At 42.5% G+C, this 24671-nt stretch overlaps 1 protein-coding gene across 1 annotated transcript; it reads left to right on the top strand.

Moving 5' to 3' along the window:
- Positions 1–7598: 7598 nt before the first annotated feature.
- LOC306926624 (ATP synthase subunit gamma, mitochondrial-like) lies at positions 7599–8508 on the top strand. The gene has a single exon (XM_079505981.1). It carries the CDS (start codon positions 7621–7623, stop codon positions 8500–8502), a length of 882 nt encoding a protein of 293 aa, XP_079362107.1. The 5' UTR covers positions 7599–7620; the 3' UTR covers positions 8503–8508.
- Positions 8509–24671: the final 16163 nt, after the last annotated feature.

Here is a 24671-nt window from a genome sequence, read left to right as displayed (position 1 = left end):
CCCTGTTACAATGTTGAACAGAAACAAGAGCACATCTAGCATAATACTGAATAATATGTGTGTTTACTTTGTGGGGTAATTTTATTGGTTTCTTTGAAGCATCTTTGCCCAATAGCAATGCACGTTTAAACATTTCAAGCATTTATTTTATTGAATTAAGAAAATACACAAATGCACATGAGCAAAGTAAGACAGGAGACATTATACAGCCATAGTACCATACCATCTTATCTAATTATAATATAGGAGAAAGAGATGGCTGGTAAACATCAGACGACCAGACCTGTCCGTCCTGTCTCCAGATGCCCTCAGAAAAGGAGGCTACGGAGTCTGTGAAGACTGAAAATGACATGATTGCCCAGAAGGTACATGCCAAAATTCACACCCATATCATATCAAACAATCATTCTTTGGGGGAATGGAATAGTGCAACTGCAACATGAATATAGAGAATATTAGTGTTAAGACAAGAGGTCCTCATGTGAATATTATTTTGCAGAATGTGAGAAAACGTCTCACAGACATTGCCACACCAACATTAAACTGCGCTGATCCTCCACCATCAGCTTCTGGTAGACGTGTGCTATGTGGACTCCTCCATAGCATTGGTAAGTAACGGGTGACAGCTCTCCTTTGCTTTCTAGTATAGATTATATAAATGCAAGTAATAACATCAGTAGATTAGGTGGAGTAAGCTTTATCCTTTCTTTTAAGGGACCCAGACCGATATTGACAGCACCTGTAAAAAAAATAAATGTATATAATATATCACACACAAATGCAGAAAAAAAAAACAATTGTTCCCATGCTGTTTTATAAAGGTGAACTTTCCATCTTTATTAATTGCATAATGCAGTACACAATACAAAAGCAACCAATTAAATCACACCACTCGTGCAACAACTTCCAATCAATACCATTACAACAGTGGCAGTATTTTATTTTTAAGGCAAGGACACGACACCAGCAGCCACAGACCAATCTGGGAACCCAGAGCCAATCCAAGAACCAATACAGGAAGAAGTACTGATTGAGGTATGGTGGTAAATAAGTCAATTTGAAATATTGCCATTTAATCGTGGTCACACATTTTGTAAGGTGGATTTCAATGCTCCTTTCTTAACAATAGCAACAGCCAGAACTTGCACTGGAAACGGAGCGAAGAGTTGTGCTTGAACAAAAACTCAACCAAGAACTACAGGAGAAAAGAAGCAGAGTACAGCTCCATCGAGAAAAGGCCAGCAAAAAGAGACTGCAAGCCAAACTCAAATGCCTTAAAGCACAGTAAGAATTCCTTTACAGTAGGGCTGGTGTGTGTGTGTGTGTGTGTGTGTGTGTGTGTGTGTGTGTGTGTGTGTGTGTGTGTGTGTGTGTGTGTGTGTGTTTAACTTAACTCCCATCTTAAAAAAGAAAACCTTGTTTTTTTCCCTCAAGGCTTTTAGCTGAAAAGGCTACTGCAAAAAAGGTCTGCCCTGAAAGGTCTTCCTCCAATGACTGCTGACTTTATAGACCATCAGTTGAAAACATGTGGCCGAAACCAGAGAGGAAAACAATTCCCAACATCGGTCAAACAGCTGGGTGTGAAGATTTATCATCACAGCCCCAGAGCCTACTGGACACTGAGGAAGCACGTTGTCCTTCCAGGGAAAACAACATTGAGACGCTTCATAAATAGCAATTTCAGCCATTTCCATGTAAGTAGTTCAAGAATGGATCATGACAACTTGACAAGATAGACCAAGTGAAGTGTTGCAGTTCATAATAACATATTGCTGAGCTTTTGTTCAACCATTACAAATCTATGAAAATGTGTCCTAACTGCATTGACCATCCAGATGTTTGTTTTTTAAAATCATTCCATTACACTAACATGCTACATACTGCTCCTTGATTTTACAGCCAGGTTTCCTAGATGGTGTCCTCAGTCACATGGACAACCTAGCGAAAAAGCTAAAGCCAAGTGAGCTTGTTGTTTCACTCGTTTTAGATGAGATGGCAATAAAAAAAACATCTGGATTACAACAGCTCACTGGATTCTATTAATGGCCTCACAGCTAAAGGACAGGTGGCTAACCAAGCCATGGTCCTGATGGCTCGAGGAGTGGCCTCGAGGTGGAAGCAGGTGAGTTGATATTTTATTCCATACTGCTTAGAGAAAGTGACCAATGCATGCACATACAAGAGTTTATTTTATGGGAGTGATTGTGTGTTCACTCAGGACAAATGAATGCACTTCATCTGCTCACTACAGGCTATAGGATACTTCCTTGCAACCAGTGCTCTCTCAGGAGAAGATACAGCAGTGATACTGTCGGAGGCTGTGAGGCGCCTAACAGCAATTGGTTTCACAGTAAGTCTATTATGTAGATGCATACATATTATGTACATACAGGTTACATAGATTATGTTAACATGTACAATGTACACTGTCTCACAACAGGTCATTTCTGTGGTCTGTGACCAAGCCTCAACCAACATGAAAATGCTGAGGTTGCTGGGAGCCAGCCTGGATCCAAAAGATGCTACAGATGTGGCACACTGCGTATTGGTGGAGGGGAAAATAATTCCTCTTATATTCGATGTGCCTCATCGTGTGAAATCCATTCGCAACAACCTGAAAAAACATGGCCTGAAGGTTGGTTTCATTCCCAGACCTGTTTACCATCTAATGAGAATTCAAATTCGATTCAATTCAAATTAGTACATTTTAATTACCATGGTGATGTCAGAGACATTCCTTGCACGCATCTTGGTGTGATCAATGAGTGCAAACCTTGTTACAGTTGTGAAATAGTTACACGTATCACATCAACTTCCATCTTGTTACAGATGGGAGAAAAACAAGTCCAGTGGAAACACTTGGAACGCTGTCATGCTCAGGATATGCAGAACTCTGTCCGCCTGGCTCCAAAGTTGACTCGCAAACACATTGATTTGCCAGCTTTCACCAATATGCGTGTTCGACTTGCAACTCAAGTCTTCAGTCACACTGTGGCTGCAGGTGGGTAATCGACAAACAATTTATGATGCATCTGGGTACGTGAATGGGGCAATCAGAATGGAATGTAATTTAGTTTGGAACAAATTAACCTGTATTACAAGTACAAAATGTAATGCAAGCCAATAATCCAACAATCATATAGGGATGAAGACAATGATCGACTTGAAAAGGCTACCAAGTGAAGCACATCAAACGGCAGACTTCTTTGAACACATGAACCGGTTGTTTGACGTACTGAATTCAAGGTACTAATTCTGACTATTTCAAATGGATACTGATCATCACACTTGTATAGTTTTTTTATTTTTTTTATTTTATTAGTCAATTTAAGTTTATTAATCAGCAAACTCATACTTTTCAGAAGCCTCTCTCATTCCAATCCTTGGTGCCGACCACTCCGAAGAGGTGACGAGTCCAAAGAGCAGTTTAAGATCCTCATGGACAGCCTTACATGGATCTCTTCTTGGACCTTCAGGTTGGTTAGAACACATTCCATGTGGTGATCAGAAAGAGGCAATGGACAATTGTCATGTTTTATGCAGATGAGACACCTCTAGAGATTTCTACAGTGACAGATCTATGATTCTCAAAACAGAATGCCACTGGCATCATTCGATTCATACAATAGATCATTGACTTACAGGCCTGGATTCATTCCCCCTTGCCAACGAGGTTTAATCCTCACCATCCGAAGCGTCCTCCACATTGTGCAGAAGCTGGAGAATGAACATGGAGATGTCAAATTCCTGTGCACAGCAAAGCTTAACCAGGACTGCCTTGAGGTATGAACATAAGTAAAAAAAACAAAACAAAAAACATCATGAATAAACACAGTAGTTAATATTTTCTTCTACTCCAGTTTATGTCTCTTCCCACTCCCAGAATTTGTTCTCTGTGATCCGTGGCAAGGGTGGACATCGCTTCAATCCCACAACCACAGAGTTTGCTGCAGCACTTAAAAGTGCCTCTGTTGCTTCTCTGTCCAACGGAATGGGGAGCAACTGTCTGGAGGATAAGGACATGCCTTTGATCAGTGGACAGAGCAATGCACCAAGCACTGACCAGTCTAACCCACTTCACTCCAACCCCCAAACAGCATCTACCTCAAAGGTGTGTATAATTTAAAAAATAAAAATAATTGTATGGCTGCCTGCCACATGCACATAGAAAATAAATGTGAACATTTTCTCACCCCTTTATAAGTTGTAATGTGTCAATTGTATTTACACTAGGTATATTCTGCCAAAATTCTAATTTAATTTACTGGACATACTGTCGATTCCTTGACAACGGAATGTATATTGTTGCACTGAACTGTTTACATCTGTGTGAATAACATACATATTTGTTTATGGAAGACTCCAAATATGGTGATGCATTTTGTGAATATGATATATTGGCCAAATTTATTTGCATGTCTTCGTTGAACACGGCTTCTTACACGCAAGGATTCTTTCCTAGTCAGTAATGAATGCATTTAAAAACAAATTGCCTAACACTATTTGCTGTCCATTCAGACAATTTAAACTCATCAAGTCATACAACGTAGTAAGGTCGTTTAGGCCATTGTTTGGAACTTTGTGGACTAGTTGTTGTGCAACAAATTCCTGTTGTGCAGCTGTCTTTCTACCTATCAACAATCTTTCCTTTGTATTTGTTTCCAATTCAGTGTTACATCATCAGCCTGGCTGCCCTGACCTACCAGAGGTGAATGAACAAAGAAGCTTGGTAAAGAAAAAACACCACTGCTGTGATCAGTGTGGAAAACACTTCCCTCACATCTCCAAACTTAAATCACACGAGATAATTCATACGGGAGAGAAACCCTATGGTTGTGATCAATGTGGACAACACTTCTCTAGATCGGCACATCTCCAAATCCACCAGAGAATTCACACTGGAGAGAAACCCCATGGATGTGATCAGTGTGGACAACACTTCTCTCAAATAGCAAACCTCAAAAGCCACCAGAGAATTCACACTGGAGAGAAACCCTATGGATGTGATCAGTGTGGACAACACTTCTCCATGATGTCAAGCCTTAAAATCCACCAGAGAATTCACACTGGAGAGAAACCCTATGGATGTGTTCAATGTGGGCAACACTTCTCTGAAATATCCAACCTTAAAAAACACCAGCGAATTCACACTGCAGAGAAACCCTATGGATAATCAGCTGAAGAGGATAATACTGATAATCAGGAGCCTACAAGGAAGATGGCTGGAGTTATTGGTAATATTGGCCCTTTTGATGAGCATGTCGAACATTGGGGTGCATATTCAGAGCGTTTTGATTATTTTGTAGCAGCAAATGACATTTCTGATGCTAAAGTGGTGCCCACGTTTCTGTCAGTAATGGGTCCAAATACCTTTAATTTGCTACGTGACCTGCTACAGCCCACCAAACCCGGGACCAAGACCTATCAGGAAACTGTGGAGGTCCTGACACAACACTATTCACCCAAGCCATTGCTGATCGCAGAAAGGTTTAGATTTCACCGACGCAAAAGAAGAAACGCTGATCTTTATATTCTTTATTTTATTATGAACTCTATTGAACTTCGATTTCCAGGCTATGCCTGATTATTATAGAAAACATCCTAGGAGAGCCGAAGACTGAAGACACCTGTAGCCTTTCTATATGTTTGATGATTTTCCTCCATGTTTCAGCATGTATTTAAATATGAAGTTGTGTGATCTATTTGTGTGACTATATGCCTTATATACTGGAGTACAGAATTAGGAGTTGCTCTTTCTTTAATCTTTATTATTTTTTAAGAAGGATTGGGACGAGGCCCCAAAATATAGCTAACTGTGAGGCTACTATTGTCCCTTGTGTTGTAGAGATAAATACCTTTTGAGAGAGAGGTGGATTGTGCTTTATTAGTGTACTTCTAGGGAAGAGAGGCCTTAAGACTCCTATTAATCGTTGCAAAACAATGTTTTCTAGTGATGTGTTGCTCAACCTATCTTCTTTTCTAATAAGCTTTGTAGCTACTTTAGCACTTTAATATAATATTCTATGAGCTATATAGGTCTTCCGAGTATTGACCCTCAACCTACCTCTTATTTTAAGGACTCAGTCAATGGTGCCCAATTATCACTATTATTAATGTCTTACTGTTTAGATGTGTTGTAATTGTTATATGGGTAAATATGTGACTGGCATCAGGCATGTTGTGCCTTATTGACTCAAAATCATGTATAAGCTTAATATAATTATGGTTGATGTAAATGTTATGCAACTGCACTTTTGGTACTGGGATTGGTTGGACGTTGTTTCGACACGGACAGGGGTTGGTGTTACAACTACGGACACTATAAATGTGACACCAGTTTTTGTGTGCAGTAGACAACGCTGACGAAGGTTTCGGCCGCAACGCGTTCGTTGTGTGCTGCTTGTCTGCAGCATACCATACCCAACCTACCTATGGTAAAATAAATAAGTGCCGTAACCCATTTAGGCCTGACGTCGAAATAAAAAAAATAATATATATTCAAAGATTTGTGCCGCATTTTCACGATTTTTCAAAAATAGCCATGAGCTTGTAGATCTGCTATTTTTAAATGGCTAAAGTATAACATAATGCTTAGTTAAAACACCAAAAGGGGTTCCCGTCCAGAATGGGTTAAAAGCTATTGCTGTGAGTGCTGGATTTCTTCTCTGTGTAAAATGTTGTGTCTGACCATGCACCCGGTAAAATGATTAAAGTGAGTGAGACGAGATGGAGTCGTGCATGCTGCCTTCTATTCAAACTAACATTTCACTCACAGGCTGGATAGCCGAAACGTTTGCCCCTGTTCAAAAATGCAATAAATATTTTGAACTGAAGTCTTGGTGTGTGCGACCCACTACCGTTATTTTGATATGTTTTGAACGGGTAGCGCTGTTGTCAGTCAGAGAGCGGTGGTCACATGAAGAGTAACTAACATTTCACTTCCATACAACACAAGTGTGGGAATTTGGAAGAGCTAGCGATGGTGGGGTTTACGGCAGCTCTGCATTGGGAAGAGGGATGGCTGCCAACACCCTGCATGTCCCGCAGGATTCATTCCTACCATGGTGCAGATGATTTGGGGAGAATGCCAGAAACCATGATCAGAGATGCTGCATTTTCCCTAAAGAGATATCAGATGCGTCCCTTTTCTGGGAAACAGCAGGAAGCCATTTTCAACCACAGGCTTTCAAGGGCATGCAGGTCTGTAGAGAAGGCCTTTGGCATTCTTGCCTCTAGGTGGAGGATCTTCTACCAACCCATCCAGATGAGACCAGAGACGGTTGACCACCTGGTGATGGCAGCGTGCGTCTCTGCACAACATTCTCACCAGGCCCATGGATGATGAGCACTGGTTGAAGGAAACCATGCCCAAATATGGAGATGGCTGACGTCATCAATCAATACGTCACAAATAAATTATGTCTGTCACACCACCATATATGGTTGCCAATCCATTATGCATGGTGACATCACGTGACATCACGGAGACCCTTAGATCTCCATATATGGATCTCACCTCGTATAAAAAGCTGCGTGCAAGCGCCTTGTCGTGACTACGTGATTCAGAAAAAGTGTGCAGTTCTGCATGTCTTGCATGTCTGACCTTCAATAGAAGTAACCATGTACGCCCGGAGCAGCGCGTTGGTGTTTGACCCACAATGTGTGCAGGTTAGGAACATGGCCACCCTGAAGGACATCACCATTCGCTTGAAGTCCATCAAGAACATCCAGAAAATCACCAAGTCCATGAAGATGGTGGCAGCTGCCAAGTTTGCCCGCGCTGAAAGGCAGCTGAAGCCTGCCCGCGTGTATGGAAACGGAGCCATGGCCCTGTATGAAAAGGGTGAGATCAAAGCGCCAGAGGACAAGGCCAGCCAGCACCTGATCATCGGCGTGTCATCTGACCGCGGCCTCTGTGGCGCTATCCACTCTGGTGTCGCCAAGGCCATGAAGAGTCAGATAGCCACTCTGAGCGGTGCTGGCAAGGAGGTGAAGGTGGTCAACGTGGGGGATAAACTAAGGGGTCTGCTGCACAGGACTCATGGACAGCACATTATCTTAAACTGCAAGGAAGTGGGTCGCAAGCCCCCGACTTTCAATGATGCTTCTATCATTGCCACGGAGCTGCTTAACTCGGGGTATGAGTTTGACCAGGGGTCTATCATCTATAACAGATTCAGGTCTGTTATCTCATACAAGACAGACAACAAGCCTCTGTTTTCCGTCGACACGGTTGCTAATTCGGAGGCCCTGAGCACCTACGATGACATCGATACCGACACGCTGAGGAACTACCAGGAGTTTGCCCTGGTCAACCTCATCTACTACAGCATGAAGGAATCCACCACCAGTGAGCAGAGCGCCAGGATGACCGCTATGGACAGCGCCAGCAAGAATGCCTCTGAGATCATTAACAAGCTGACCCTCACATTCAACCGTACCAGACAGGCTGTCATTACCAAGGAGCTCATTGAGATCATCTCTGGAGCTGCTGCTCTATAAACGATAAACATCTAGTCAGAGTACTTCATGAGTATACAGAGAAATCAACCTCTTAGAGAACATATAATGTTCCATCCGTTTTGTGTACATTATTATAATTATATAATACAAATAGGCTATATACAGAGCCACACAAAATACAGAGCCATAAAAAAGAAGTTTGAAAGATTAGTTCTGGAGACAGACAGACCCTCTCATAGACGGCTAGCCTCCTAACGAGCCATGCAGTGCAAATGCCATACAGCTTGGTCGGTCCGCTGATGGCTACGACCGAATGTTTTACACATATGCCACCCAGCCTGGCAGTGCTCCACTGAAAGCACCTTTTTAGTTCCATTTAAATCCTTGTTAATGTCTGGTTTTGTCAAAACCTTTCGTAGTTTCTAAGCACTCAGCCGTCCATGTGCCTTAACAGCAATTCCTGCTATGCTAAGGGCTTCTGACAGAAAGCAAACGTGAGTTTTGGGCGGACTTGCAAATAGCGAATTAAATTATAATTCAAACTAATGCACTGGCGATAGCACTCAAATTATTCCTCAATCACTCGCAATGTACGCAATTGTCGGCCCTTCCGTCTTTCAAACTATCTGTCTTGCTAAATGTGCTGTACCCCCACATATTTCTAGAATGAAATATTAAAAAGATCAAATCACAGTCATGTGAAATTCTCTTTAGGCTAGGTTAAACCTAAATTACTCTTTAAGCATACTGCACATTTTCTATTGACGCGAACACTAGCTCCCCACAATGGTTGACACCAACACTAGCTCCCCACAATGGTTGACACCAACACTAGCTCCCCACAATGGTTGACACCAACACTAGCTCCCCACAATGGTTGACACCAACACTAGCTCCCCACAATGGTTGACACCAACACTAGCTCCCCACAATGGTTGACACCAACACTAGCTCCCCACAATGGTTGACACCAACACTAGCTCCCCACAATGGTTGACACCAACACTAGCTCACCACAATGGTTGACACCAACACTAGCTCCCCACAATGGTTGACACCAACACTAGCTCCCCACAATGGTTGACACCAACACTAGCTCCCCACAATGGTTGACACCAACACTAGCTCCCCACAATGGTTGACACCAATACTAGCTCGCACCAATGCACTCATTTCAATAAAGCAGCCTCACAAATAGTCAAAATTACAGTAGCATTGGATGACAGAATTGAAATTGAATACAGATGGCTGGATTATGAGGATTATGAAGCAGGTCATGTTTCTGCATGCACAGACCAGAGCCATAGAGTAAGACAGAGTTACGACATTGAGGGGTCAGAAAACTGAGCACTCGGGCGCTGTTCATGCAAGCTGGAATTTGTAATAGTTGGCAGAAATGCCAACGTTATGTGAGAGTTATGTGTTTCCCCGTTTTTCTCCATTGACTTTCAATGTGTGTATGTGCGTGCGTGTGCACGTGCGTGACAGGAGGTCAAGTTCAGAGCCATCTAATAGAAGAGTTGCGATATTGAGGGGGCAGAAAACAGCCTGGTCATGTGGTTCATGTACTCCATAGACTCCAATGCATTCCATAAACGTCCGGTAGTCCCCATTCAATACTTCTGGTTGTCCCCAAATCTAAATAAGGTCTTAACTATACATTATTCTGAGACAAATGTCCAATTGTTCTATTTCATTTTGGCATGAGGCATTGAGGGAGATGGCTATAGTGACACAACATGGACATTTATGGAACATTAACACTCAAATAAATGCTAACATATAGGCAAATCAATAGTAGCGGGGGCGGACTTGTAAGAAATCAGCAAGATTTGGCTTTTGGTGACTAGTTTCTGAATTTTGGTGTGGTGTTCGGTATGGTATAAGGATTTCAAAAAGCTGTGCAAACAGACCACTAGGGGGCGCTCCCAACGTGTTTGCACAGCTTTTTGAAATCCTTATACCATACCGAACACCACACCAAAATTCAGAAACTAGTCAACAAAAGCCAAATCTTGCTGATTTCTTACAAGTCCGCCCCCACTACTATTGATAGCTGTGCAAACACGTTGGGAGCGCCCCCTAGTGGTCTGTTTGCACAGACTCAAATATTGGATACGTATAGGTATGGTTGAAAACCAAAATAATTGATAAGAGATTTTTCAATGGATTCTGTTACTATTGGGTGTGCTAAATAACATACTCAAATTTTAGGAACAACAAACAACCAGAAAGGCATTGTTTTCATGCCGGGCAGACTTAGCTATGGCAAAACTTCTTTGGAGAAGAATACTCTAATGCGACGGACGAGTCAGAGATGGACAAATATGCACAGGACCGTGCATCCCACTAGACCAGAGCCCCCTGGTGTGGTGGAAAGGGAATTAACACAAATATCCCCAACTCTCGTGTTGCGAGGGCTTAACTCTCCATTCCTGCCACCTGAGCGGATTCTTTCTGCGGCGGGACTTTAGGTGATAAGACTTCACACTCAGGTCTGTGTATTTTTTGGCCATTGGAAATGTAATATTATATTAAAAGGTCTGTGTATTTTTTGGCCATTGGAATTTTAATATTATATTAAATGAAATTTGGAAAACGGTATTTCTTTTCTAAATACTATTTAGAAATTGTTATATAAAACTTAGAAATATATTATATATTATACATTTTAAAGTTATAAAGTCGGGGCATCACCACCGACCTGGTGTTCTGCATTGACTCCCATTATATAATGGAATAAACCAGGCTGTACAGACCAGGATTTAACAAGCCTGGTTTTGTCTTAAATCCTGGATTAGTTAATCCAACTTTCGTGAAATAGGCCCCAGGTGTTCAGCACCAACAGGGGGGGACAGGTGAAGAATATTTGGGCGAGGATTGATAAGGTGTGGGTCAGCCTCGGCCTCCGCGGAAGCCCACCTTCAATCTAACACGTTATTCAGCGTCCAACAAGGTCAATCTTTGAGACCAAGCACGTTTAACAGACAACTATTAGTATTAGTATTATTTAGATCCTTTCTCTTCCATTCACAGTCACGGAAGTCCCTTGACGTGACCAGCCGGGCAAAGGCTCGGGTGATGAAACATAGGGAGCAGACGGACCTTATCGGACCTTATCGACCTATCAGACGGGGACATTAGCAATTGTATACGGCTATACGCTGATCGATCCGGTGAGTTCCAATGCTGTACACGTATGCAAGATTCTGAACCAAAATATTCAGCAATTACGTTGACCAGTTAAAGACAACACACTATTTACATAATACAACTCCCCCAGCGGTGGGGAACATTCAGCCGCCTTGCCCTACCTCCCCCATCCCCGTTGAGGCTCCTTCTTTTGAAGTGCCATCCGGAAATGAGGATCAGCCACAACCTCTGAATATTTGACAAATTATTGATTTGGGCTTATTTTCACTTTTTGTAGACACCAGAGATGGCCCCATCAATTAACTTATGTTAGGAGAGAAGGCCAGTAAAAAAGTATGTGGCGTCATTAGGGACCATGCGGAGGGTACTTGTGGTGAGCCAGGTGTGTTTAGCCAGCAGAAGGAGCAAGTCCTGTGTTTAAAGCATTCCTGGACCTGGTCTTCAAACATCTACGAGAACTTAGCCTATCAGACTAATTATGTTTTACATAATACAACTCCCCCAGCGGTGGGAAACATTCAGCCGCCTTGCCCGACCTCCCCCATCCCCGTTGAGGCTCCTTCTTTTGAAGTTCCATCCGAAAATTACGATTCTCATTCAAGAAAGGTGTTGGTCGATACCGACACGAAGGAACTACCAGGAGTTTGCCCTGGTCAACCTCATCCGGAAATGAGGATTTTCATTCAAGAAAGGTGTTGGTCGATACCGACACAGAGGAACTACCAGGAGTTTGCCCTGGTTAATCTCATCCGGAAATGAGGATTCTCATTCAAGAAAGGTGTTGGTCGATACCGACACGGAGGAACTACCAGGAGTTTGCCCTAGTCAACATCATCCGAAAATGAGGATTCTCATTCAAGAAAGGTGTTGGTCGATACAGACACGCTGAGGAACTACCAAGAGTTTGCCCTAGTCAACCTCATCCGAAAATGAGGATTCTCATTCAAGAAAGGTGTTGGTCGATACAGACACGCTGAGGAACTACCAAGAGTTTGCCCTGGTCAACATCATCTATTATAGCATGAAAGAATCCACCACCAGTGAATGGAATGTTAATCTACAGCGGTCCTCGTGTAGCTCAATAAGAGCACTTAAAGGGTCACTTCACCCCTGACACAACCTGATCTTATTTTAATGATGTTTAGGACACTAGAAACACTTTTCCTGGGTTTTTGTGTGCGCAATCCCTGTTTTCAGATAGCCTGGTCAGAAATTCATTTTATCTACGTCAGAATGCTCATGGCCCCTCCCCTCCGGACTACAACAGTCTAACCTCGCGTCACCTTAGAGTATGCGCGTCACCTACACACGGCTACACCTACACCTGAAGACAGCCCCGAGGGGTGTCCGTTCCACCTACAACCTTATTTGACCCACCCACCACAGCACCGCTGCATTCCTCAGATTGTTTGTGTAGGCTACTATCATGGCGTCTGCAGGGACACCGGAGAGTGATACTGAGCAGCACTCAATGGACGAAGAGGACTATTTTCAAGTCATTGTTGAGGCAGAAGGGCAGCAGGGCTATTTATTTGAACCGGAATACACCGAAGAGCAACTCCGGCACAGAGACGAAGAGGAGGCCGCAGCCGCTGCTGCCGATGCAGCCAGGCAGGCAGCAGTAGTTGCTGGGGCGGACGTGGAGGAGCAGCGCATCGGGAATGATTCCTGGTGCATGCGCACAAACTGCATGCCCATGGAGACTGAACGAGACTCGCTATGTTGCCAAGAATTCCCCCGTGCACAATTCATTCTGGATGAACTGCTGGACGAGCGAGATGCCAGGGGGGGGGGCACAACCAGGGCTGCCGATATGCGTAACTCTCCACAACAGCTTTGGACCTCACGTAGACAGACATGTCCTGGAAACGTATTTCAGGATCCCCAAAAAGAACTGGGAGGAACAGCCAGAACCAGCGGGTGCGGGTGGACAATTATTGTCTCACGAGTAAGTATTGCTAGAATGTGTCAACTTCTTACGTTGTCTTTTCGGTATGCTACACCATGGCTGAACTTGGAGCCATCATGCGTCCTGATGTGTGCATTGTTGTCTACCGTATTTTATAATAAAAAGAATAAGCCTGGCCTATCCTACCGAAGGGACACAACATTCTATTTATCTATTTATTGTTGGATTTCTGGAGCCGTAGCGTTATTGCTTTTGTTTGACTGATTGCATTCCTTTATATAGTTCTGCATCTCTTGTAATTGGAGCTCCCGAATGGATAATATCCTACCAAGTGTATAATATGTTTTTTACATTAGGCCATTGTAGCCCTAGCCGCAATTTGCAACTCTAGATTATTTTATAATGGGATGAATCTAGAGTTCCAATACCCTCCATTGACTCCCCATTCATACAATTTGCTGGACAATGCATTTTTATTTGAGCTGTCTGAATATTAGTGGAGTATTCTGGTATATGAATATGTGACATTAGTCTATCGATCTAATCACGTCTGTTGTCAATTATATCTTTCAGTCAATATCGCTTGGTAGCCTACAGACACTTTTTGGAGTGGATTCTTCAAGGCGAAAAACTTGGTGCTGGCACACTTATTGTTTTACCAGCCTGTGTCATAAAAGCCATCCGGTCCAAATTTCCATCTCCAACGGGACAGTACCGTGGATTCCAGGAAGTCCGTGCCGCTTTTGGACAACTCTAACAGACTACAGTTGAAATGTTTATTTTTTTATAAATAAAACCTTGAGCTTCACATTTGGTTTACAATTATTAATTGAAGATATGCCTATAAGCACTGTACATTTCATGACTTGAACAGTAAGTCAGCTGTTTCAATGTAATGCGAAAGGTCTCATTAGAAATGGTCTGATATAGTCTCATTTGGCACAAGATTCCTTTACCATGGCATGCCTGATACATAACAGTGTAAGTAGTATTATTGTCCATATGTTTAATCATAGAGATAACAGTGAAAACGCCCAAGAGTAAAAAAAAAAAAAAAGAAAAGAAAACTTACAAAGCATAGAAGTCTAGTTTGCGTTCAATATGAATACCATTATCAACTTCACAGGCTGACAAATAACATTGGTTGCACCTTGTATATGCCAACAATGGAAGGGGAAGCAGTGAAGCATGAGAAGTTTTCTTTGCTGTTTTTATTTCCACATTGACACACAGTACAAGGATGTTGCCTAAAGCTAGTATGCAAAATGCATTACCAACCATCCACTCAAAATATAAACAATGAGATACAGGTAAACAGTTTGCATTGCTGCTGGATTCGATATTTTAATTGTCACACCTTGAAGTACATTAGCATTCTATGCTTTTGGTTCCTCAAATTGTAGCAGCAATAATAAACTGTACAATGCCTGGCTGCAGAATAAGCATGAATGCACACAATGTTCTGCCGCTCCAAATATACATACATATCTGGTCAACTTCCATGGCTACTGCTAAGGACTGTTATTGTCACACCACAAGTTTACAGGATTGAAACTGTGTGAAATGATTTGCAGTTACAAAATATAATAGAAGTGATAATGCCCGTTTGATGTGCCATGTAGCCAGAGTGACATCGCAGCAAGACTCAGCACTCAGCCTGATGATGGAAAGTGTTCTGCCTTTTTCAGCACATGCGTTGTGTGGACCACAGTGGAGGTCTTCAGTGATGTGTACTTGAACAAAGCCTGTTTTCTATACTCTGCCCAAAATCCATAAAAGATTGGATAACCCACCGGGGAGACCTATAGTCTCAGCCATAGATTCTCTTACTGAAAAGATTTCGAGTTTTGTTGATTATTTTCTAAAACCATATGCCACTGCTTTACCGTCATATGTACGTGACTCTATGGATATGATTAACATCTTGAAATCCATCCATGATCTAGATCAAAACAACTATATCCTTGTAACAATGGACATAGAAAGTTTGTTTACCAATGTTGACCACCAGGGGGGGTTAGAAGCCCTCACACATTTCCTTAGTCAAAGAGACCCTGATGTTCTACCCAGTACCAAGTGTATTAGGGAGCTGGCTGAAATAGTTTTGAAGAAAAATGTCTTCATGTTTCAAGATACTCACTATGTTCAGCGTAAGGGGACCTCTATGGGAAGCAAAATGAGCCCCCAATTCAGTTCCCTCTATGTTGCACTGTTTGAGGAAAAGTTTGTGTCTAACACAGAAAATCCTTTTCAAAAACACATTAAACTATGGAAACGTTATGTAGATGATGTATTCTTGATATGGCAAGGTCCTGAGAACACTCTTATGGAGTTCTTTACCTATTTGAACAGTTGTCATGAACATCTAAAATTTATCTGTCATGACCTGCAGGAAATCAATTTTCTGGATATACTCATAAAGAGAAAGGGTAATGGGTTTGCCACTGACCTCTACAGAAAGAAAACAGACAAGTGTTCCTATCTACAGGCCGATTCCTTCCACCCTACTCATCTAAAGAAAAGTCTACCAATCAGCCAGTATAGTCGGATCCGCAGAATCTGCAGCGATGAGGCTGTTTTCAAAAAACAAGCAGACAAACTAGATTTGAGATTTAGGCAAAAGGGTTACCCAGAACAGTGGATACAATCAGCCAGAGACAAGTATATGGATATCACGCAGGAAGAGTGTCTCACAAAAAGACAGGCAAAACCAACTGACACTAGTGCATGTTGTTTCCTGCAGTACTCTCCTGTGGGTAAGGAACTTGAGAGCATAATTAAAAAACATTGGCATATAGTAAGTACAGACCCACAAGTAGGTAAGGTGTTTAAAGATTCCCCTAGGGTGGTATACAAACGTCCTCCAAATTTGAGAAATGTATTGGTGAAATCAGATCTACCTCCCCTAAGAAAAGGTACTTTTCTAGATGTCCCAGATGGGAATTATAGATGTGGAGCCTGCACACAGTGTAATTTCACTACTAAGTGCACCACCTATAACCATCCTCACACAGGGAAGAAAATAAAAATTAGAGGGCTCATTACCTGCAATCAAAACAATGTTGTGTATCTAATATCATGTCCCTGTGGTCTCGCCTATGTAGGAAAGACCACCAGAGCTCTCAAAACCAGGATTGCTGAACACCGGAGCAACATACGCACCAGGGATCAACGCAGTCCAGTGGCCTTACACTTTGCTGAAGCACAACATAGTGTCTCCTCCCTGAGATACATTGGCATAGAACATGTTAAAACTCCAAGAAGGGGAGGTAACATTGATAACCTCTTATTAAGAAGAGAAAGTTACCACATTCATACTCTTCAAACCATGATGCCGAGGGGCTTAAACCAGGAAGATGAAATTAGACACTTTCTGTAGAAAACTATTTTTGGTTTGCTTGGAGTGAAGCTCTACTTCTCCAACTGACTTTTAATTTAAAAAGTAAAAATATGGTTCTAAAATATATTTTTCTAAAATATATTTTTCTAAGCTTTAAAAGGTGGCCCCCTGCGTTGAACAAATCCAACCTGGTACATGTGTTGTTGCATGCATTTCTTAGCCGTAGTTTCCTTTGTTGTTTATCATGATTGTTCTTCATCTTTTTCTTGTTTCACACACAAGGAAAAATATTGGAAATGTCAAAGCCCACAGACCTAGTAGGATTTGTGAGATCTTTATTTTGATGTATTGGTGAAATGAGTATAAATATACATGTATGTTTTTTAAAATTGTTTTAAATTGTTTTTAATTGTTGCACTAAAGTGTCTGAACAGTTTATTTTTACATCAATGTCTGGGTCCCCACCCACTCACTCAGGGGTGACGAGTCACACCTGTAGTGATGGGAGGGGCACCAAAATGTGGTGTTCTGATTGGTTAATGGGGGTACTCCCTGAATATAAAAGTACAAACTTTTGTGTATGTTCACATGACCTGATGAAGATCAAATAGATCGAAACGTTGTCAGAATTTTCAATAAAGAACGTCTTTCTTATACCCATGGTGTGCGGGCTCCATCCAATACCTACTGAAGTTTCTTTAGCCCAGCACCCAACCTGTTGATGTGCGTGTTCTACGTCCGCTCTACTTGAACAAAGCTGCCATTTTCAGTTTCTTGCAAATGAGAAAATAGCCATAGAAAGAAGACAAGGAAAATGGTCAGATACATGAAATGTTTCCAATATGAGCAGATCAAATGTATATACAGCACAACAAGAACTTGAAATAGCTGACAGTCTTCACCGCAACGCAGTCGATTCCCAGCCTCCTGTAGTCCATAATCAGCTCCTTGGTGTCCTTCATTGATTGCGAGGTTGTTGTCATGACACCATTGTGTCAGTGAATCCACCATATTCCTGTAGGCAGTCTTGCCATCACTGATGAGGGCCATCAACGTTGAGTCATCTGCATGGTCCCCACCCAGCAACTGAACGGGACCTGCATCAGAATGTAGCTATAACAATATTTGGCAACATCAAGGAGAAGACTTATTAGCTTCATGCCCTAGAACCGACTTGCATGCCTGGCCAGTAATTCCTGCATTGTAGGAGCAGGTGAAGGGCCAATGTTGGGTGGTAGATCAGGTGGTTGAGGCTGATCAAGGGAGGATGTCGGGGCTTTGTACAGTATTTCTGGATTCTGGCGACGCTCAAACACCATCTCCATGAGCCTGCGCCTAAAGTTGGTGGTGTGAGGCTCGTAAATTATTTTCAAAACCCATTTCCCTGAGCGCCTGCAGAGAGCCCTCTTGTGACGCAGCGCACCTGAAATGAAGGAGAGAAAAAAGGTTTCGAGAAGGACTCCCCATTGAAATTATGCTGCAAGTGTAACAAATAAACTTTAGACATAACTGCTCTAAAAACACACCTGTACAAGTAGTGGCTTGCCTCCTCTTTACAATGCAATTCATTATTATTACCAGTATGCTTGAAGAGCCCCATTTGTCCAAGGTCCTTGAGAAGCCTATTGTCCTGTACAAGTGAGGACAGTGTCCTGAAGGATGCAGAGTCCCTCTTCATCCACATCTTCTTCCTCCGATGTTCTGCACTGAGTTGAAGATGACAGCACTCGTGCGTATTGCCATCCTCTGCCGACGTGTGCTCATCACACACGTGGCGAAGGATGGACAGCCAGCGCTGCTGCAGTAGCTACAGTAGTGTGAATATCAATGGAAATAAATTACAACTCTCTGAGAACAATCCAGAATATTACAGATGCAGATCCCTCACCTCTGTGTCACCCTCACATGTTCCACACGAGAACCACATGTGGTTATAAATGGACCTTTGTAGAACATACATCAAGAACAAGTGATTAGACATCCTGAACAAATGACAGTTTGAAATATGTGCCTTCTTTGCCAGTTTGCCTAAACACTCACATTGTCCACCCGTGCAATATCTCCATGCCTTTCTTCCTGCTTCTGGTTTTCAATTTTTTCAGGAAACCTGCAAACACACACACAGACCATAGTGCCTTTTATTGCAGGCCGATTATAACATGAATACTTGAATAGTATATACTGTAAACAGCTTTGAACCTGATGCATACTTTTCTGCCAGTGTTCTACAAGTACAACTACACGCTCCATAAATAACCAACCAATAACCAACCTTTAGCAGTGTGCCATATGTCAAACTCATGTTTGATCTCCGGGTGTTCAATCCTCATAATCTTCCTGATTGAGGGAGAGCGGTCTGTGGCTATCACCTCCACATCAACCCCCATACCAAGCAGCTCTGCAAGTATGGAAACCTTATTTATGAAGTGCCTTACAAAACATAGTTATAAGGTGCTGTACAATTATGAAAATGAAACAATAGAGTTCAAAGTAAACAAGGCAACATAACAGCAATAAAGCATAATGAGGACCTGTCAGTCCATGCTTGAAACCCCCTGGTTCCATCATAACAGAGCTGGATGCTTCTGTGACCTGGAAGGAGGAGCAAGAAACAAAACGCAGCAGTCTAAAGTTACTTCAATAACCGCATGATACTACACTATGTTATGTTACAAACAGACCATCCTGCTGTGAACAACATTTAAAAACATCAGAATTACCTGTAATAATTCAGTGTGAATTATCTCCTTTGTGTCGTCCAGCATAAACGAATAATGGCAGAATTTGGCACTGAATCCAGGCAAGTCACATCTAGCATCACCCAAGAGTTGGGGCCGTTCTTTGGGCCACTTATCATCATCGTCTGGTGACTGCTTCAGGAAGACTTGTGCCAGGAGTTCATGCCTCTGTTCCTGGTACAGTTCCTCAATAACTGGGTAGAGATATGCCTTTTGTATTTGGTGAAATGTAGTGCTACCAAACATGTGTAGTTGCATGGCCTTAGACCACCCTGAAAGACCAGTGAAGGTGCCCCCTGTGAACACCACAGATGCAGCAGCTTGCAGATGGACCTCTGGCATTCCCCTGACATCTGGCGATGACCTCCATGTGTCTTTATGCCCGTCAGTGCACTGCCACGTGATGTTCAACTGTGCCCCAACATAGTACTTTTTCACATACGGGATTGCTTTTCCACATGTTTGGCAGAATTTGAACAGGGACATAATTCTCTCCTCATCCACAAGGACCTTCCCATTGGATCCCACATCCTCATCCTCCTCCTCCTCCTCCGATGATGAGGTTGTCTCGGGCTGGAAGCTCTCATCCCCCGGATCATCTGCCTCCACACTGGTCTGAGAAGAAGTCTCAGACCAGAAGAGGTCACTGGCAAGATGTCCTGTGGTCTGAATGAAAAACAGAACTTGATACTGTAGCAATCTCTTTCATATGGAACTTATGATTGTATTAAAATGAGAAAATTCCAGATGAACTTTTAATTGCATATTTTCTATGCAGCAAGAAATGGATGACACCAGAGTAAAGTGTTTTTTCAAACAGATATACTAACTTACAGATTGACTTGGTCCTGGCACTGCCACTGGAACAATATGTGACAACTGTTCCTCTGCCTGGATGAGAGTAGAAACAGCAAGAAAACATAAAGAGACAGCTGTGTGAGGAACGGTTTAGCGACCCAATTCAAACTGTTTCAGACATCCTGTTGTCCAAGACATATACAAATTAGTGATATATTAGTTTGACTTGTATTTCCTTTTCCTGACACACTGATCACGATCATGTTGCTTCTGCTATGAAGAGGCATACACTAGTCTGCTGCACATAGAGACATACTGCAAATGGAGTGCAAATACAATCATTTTAGTGTTGTGGAACATCTTGCAGTCAGACATGTTCTCATGGATGTCAAGTGGTACAAAGGTTTACATTAGTTTTTTGACAACGTTTATGTATTGAATAGGACGTATAGGGGGATAGTAGCTCGAGCTATGGACCAGAGCTAGGGGGATAGGTACATTTTGAGGGGCGCTAGCCCCCTATATACACACACACAGGTATGTTTGTTTTTAGTTCAATGTTTGTTTAACAAACATGTTTGTTTTAAAAACGTGTTCGTTTAAAAAAAAAATGTTTTAAAAACAAAGGGAAAGTTTACATTTACAACATTACACCAATGATTTGCATGTGGGCCATGGGCACCTTTGGTGCATGACACAGAAATAAATAATATACATCTACACCATGAGGCAACGTCTACACATGCAATAATAACGAAAGCCGTTTATAACCATTATACGTTTGCTCAATGAGACATGGATCACACGACGGCTGTGACCAAAACAAAACAAACGCTGAAACTAGCCATGGTTCACATCTGACGCGCCGCTCGTACATGTTCCAGGGCTACACTGAAATAATGTTGACTCTCGTGACTGACGCTGACAAGCGTCATGTAAAGCATGGCTAAACAAAACAATACTATCACGATCAGACAGATTCGTACCTGTACCTGACTCCTTTTCGCTGGCGGTGGTCCCACTGACTCGGGTTCTTCAACTTCTTCCTCCAAGTTGATGGATGGAACCGCCGTGAGCAATAACACTGCTCGAGGCGGTTTACCTCCCATGAGGCTGTTCTTCACATCGAAGCGGTTTACCTCCTCCGGTTTGAAGTGCAGACTACACACTTTCTCAACCCGTAGCTGCTCAATCGGTGTGCTGTCGTTGAACTTCGGGTTCTTGATGGCCCTGACCCACATCTTACAGCGTTCTGTATCCTTGACTGGAAAGGAGAAGGCGCTAACCCTACCAGGATGATTCCTCCTCTTCCAAGCCGTGCACTGGGGCACTGCACAATTACACACATATGGCATAGGCATGCTTATACAGTAACGTCGCAAATACTCAAGAAACAAACAAGTGATATTATAACTGACTGCTCTGAACTCCTACTCTACAAAGTGAATATGGCACTCATGGATTTTTATACAAAACACCTGGGCATAGATTTGATGTCGAACACCTGGGCATGTTCATGCCCAGCTGTGTCGCCTAGGTGATATAATATATGCAATCTGGGTGGATCATGGGGCAGTTCCATAGTGGATCAGGGTGGATACGTTTTGAGGACCGCGCCCCGTCGGGGAGGTTGGGAGCGCAAAGCATTCTGGGAGTTGAAGTAATAGGCAGTGATACACTATGATCAGCCAGACCGACAGACTATTTTTGTTCTCCAGTTATGTAACACTCATTTCAAACGTTTCTACTTTTTCCCACTATAAATAGAGGTATAATTGAGTGACTGAAATTTCTTCCAGAGGTGAAGTGACCCTTTAATTGTCTCTGAACCACAAGGTCAAATCCTGGCACAAACAACTCAGCATATGAGCAATCTGGCTCCCCAATCTGGTTTACAAGAGCATTGCAAAAGATATAGGTCCTCATTCACAACGGCGTTTACGCTCATAAAGTGACGTTACGTGAGCGGAGCGTGAGCGGACAGGCATTTACGTGGATTCCCACATTACGTGGGAATTCATGAACTTGAACGTGAACTTGACGTTGTTTGTTCGGAATATCCGCTAAAAGCTGCGCCAGCTCAGAGGGTCGTGTACGGCTTGCGTAGATTTATTCAGAAGGCTTTAGTCTTCATGCTGAATCAATTAAAAGTCCCCAAATCTCAGATAAAATATGTAGGCATGTGTCCAAAACATTGGTCAGCACATAAAAAAATTATAGCTTATATAAAAGCCAAGTATCACTTGTATGCCTAAATGCATGCATTCTAGAGGCAGGTTAGCCTAGAGTCCCATACAGAAACTGCCCCTGCAAGCCCGACACCTTTTTAGTTATTTATTAGGATATTTCTAGCATGCGCGATTGCGCTGCTCACTTGACAGCTTTCTACTCGCAGTGCAACACGTTGTGAGCTTGTAGATCGGCTCTCGCGGACTCGCGCTGCATGTTAAAAAACAAATTCACAATTATAATAAGAACATACACGTATCTTCATTCTGCACTGTACGAATCCAACATCGTTTAGTGTAGTAATGTCTGCAGTATAGGCCTATTGAAATTGTTTTGTTACGGAGCTCCTTTGAGTCAGTCTGACTGTCGGTGTGAGGGGGGGGGGGGGGGGATTAGCCCTATATAAAAAATTAGAAGACCACATTAGCCTATTTGAATGAATGGCATCAGCGTGTTTGAAAGTCGGCCAGTCATATCATAGTTTTAAGCCAGCTCACCTCCACTCGCGCTTGTTCACAAACATGACGGACAGACAGACAAGAAAGGCTGTTGATGATGATTATTATTACCACTGTAACTCGCTGATCAGCATGTTGACAGAGACTCAGCCAATTAGCCTAAATGCCTTTGCTGCAAGCACCTATCTGCCTCCATTTGCGTCGTGGTATTAATTTATAATAATGTATATTGATCACATGCGGACGCCACACAGAATAGCCAACTCTTACCTGCAGCTGAGGAAACATACAATGTAGTTGGATCGGATGAAATATAGCCTTTAGTCCAAATCCCACAAGAAAAAAAAAGAAAGAAAATATGTCCTGTGTCCATGCATGTCCATATATTTGCTTTCCAAATCCGACAGTGCAGGACAGGGAATCAATCACAGCAGTAGACTAATCAATAGGGCCTTTTATCATTGCCGAGTTTTAATATAGCATTTGGTCGTGTGGTGAACAGTACAAATTAACTTCTTTCTCATTATGTGAAAGTAACTGTAACATCAGTTAACTTATTAACGTTCTGCTTCTGACATTTAACAAGGAGTGAAGCAATGCGTGCCAAGTTGGCAAGTTTCGTATATAATTATATACATATAACTCGCGCTGTTTGCTTGAAGATCTGTCCGTGCAGAGACCCGCCTGTCAAAATTAACTGCTCTACAAGCTCATCGCGGCTGTTGTATATAATTTAAAACTTGGGAATCCTCTGTGCCGTCTATGATGACGTATTTGGATATTTCCTGTTGCCTTATATGGTCGTGGATGTTCCATCAAACCAGGCGAATCGCTTGGAAAAAATGCGGAAATGATACACTCGCCGATCCGCACAAATGAAGTGATTACACCTGGTTCCCTGAATAACACGGGACTTAACCGTAGCGTGATCAGACGTATTTTCCGCTATCTATACGCATGGCCTTTACGCTTCCGTTACACTATTTCTCCTTTGTGAATGAGGACCATAGACTTTGCTGTTGCTACCCTTTAAAAGCTCATGGCCATTGACCGTGCATTTGGCGCTTGAGTATTCTGCAAATGTCAAAGAAATAATCTCAAGGGTGCATGTCTGTCCACATGATGGTGGTGGTGTGTGGCAGCGTGTGGTCACAGCCAAACGGCTTCTCAAATAGTCTATAATGTCAGTGATACGATACGAGCAACATTGCTTATATTTAAAGCAACGTACAAAACGGACGGACTGGAAGCAAAATAAAACAAAAGAATGGCGGCGGCTAAAAAGAAAAAAGCTGAAGATCTGGAGGAGATCAAGGAGACGCTATACTCTCTGACAAGAGAAGTTGAGAAAGTGTCCAAACAGCAAGAAATGATAATGAACCTGGTGGAACAAATCACAGAACTAAAAAATCTGGTGAAAGAGAAAGAGGAGAAAATTGAGTTCCTGGAGAGTCGAGTGGATGACCTTGAACTATATACCCGAATGGAAGATGTGATTGTAACTGGATTGAAAACCACTCACAGGAGCTATGCGAGAGCTACGGAGACCGGCGGTAACGCCGCCGACTCTGACGAGCCCCCTC

Source organism: Electrona antarctica (genome assembly GCF_951216825.1).
Source record: "Electrona antarctica genome assembly, chromosome: 7".
Lineage (NCBI taxonomy): Eukaryota > Metazoa > Chordata > Actinopteri > Myctophiformes > Myctophidae > Electrona > Electrona antarctica.
This window is presented reverse-complemented; position numbering and strand designations above follow the sequence as displayed.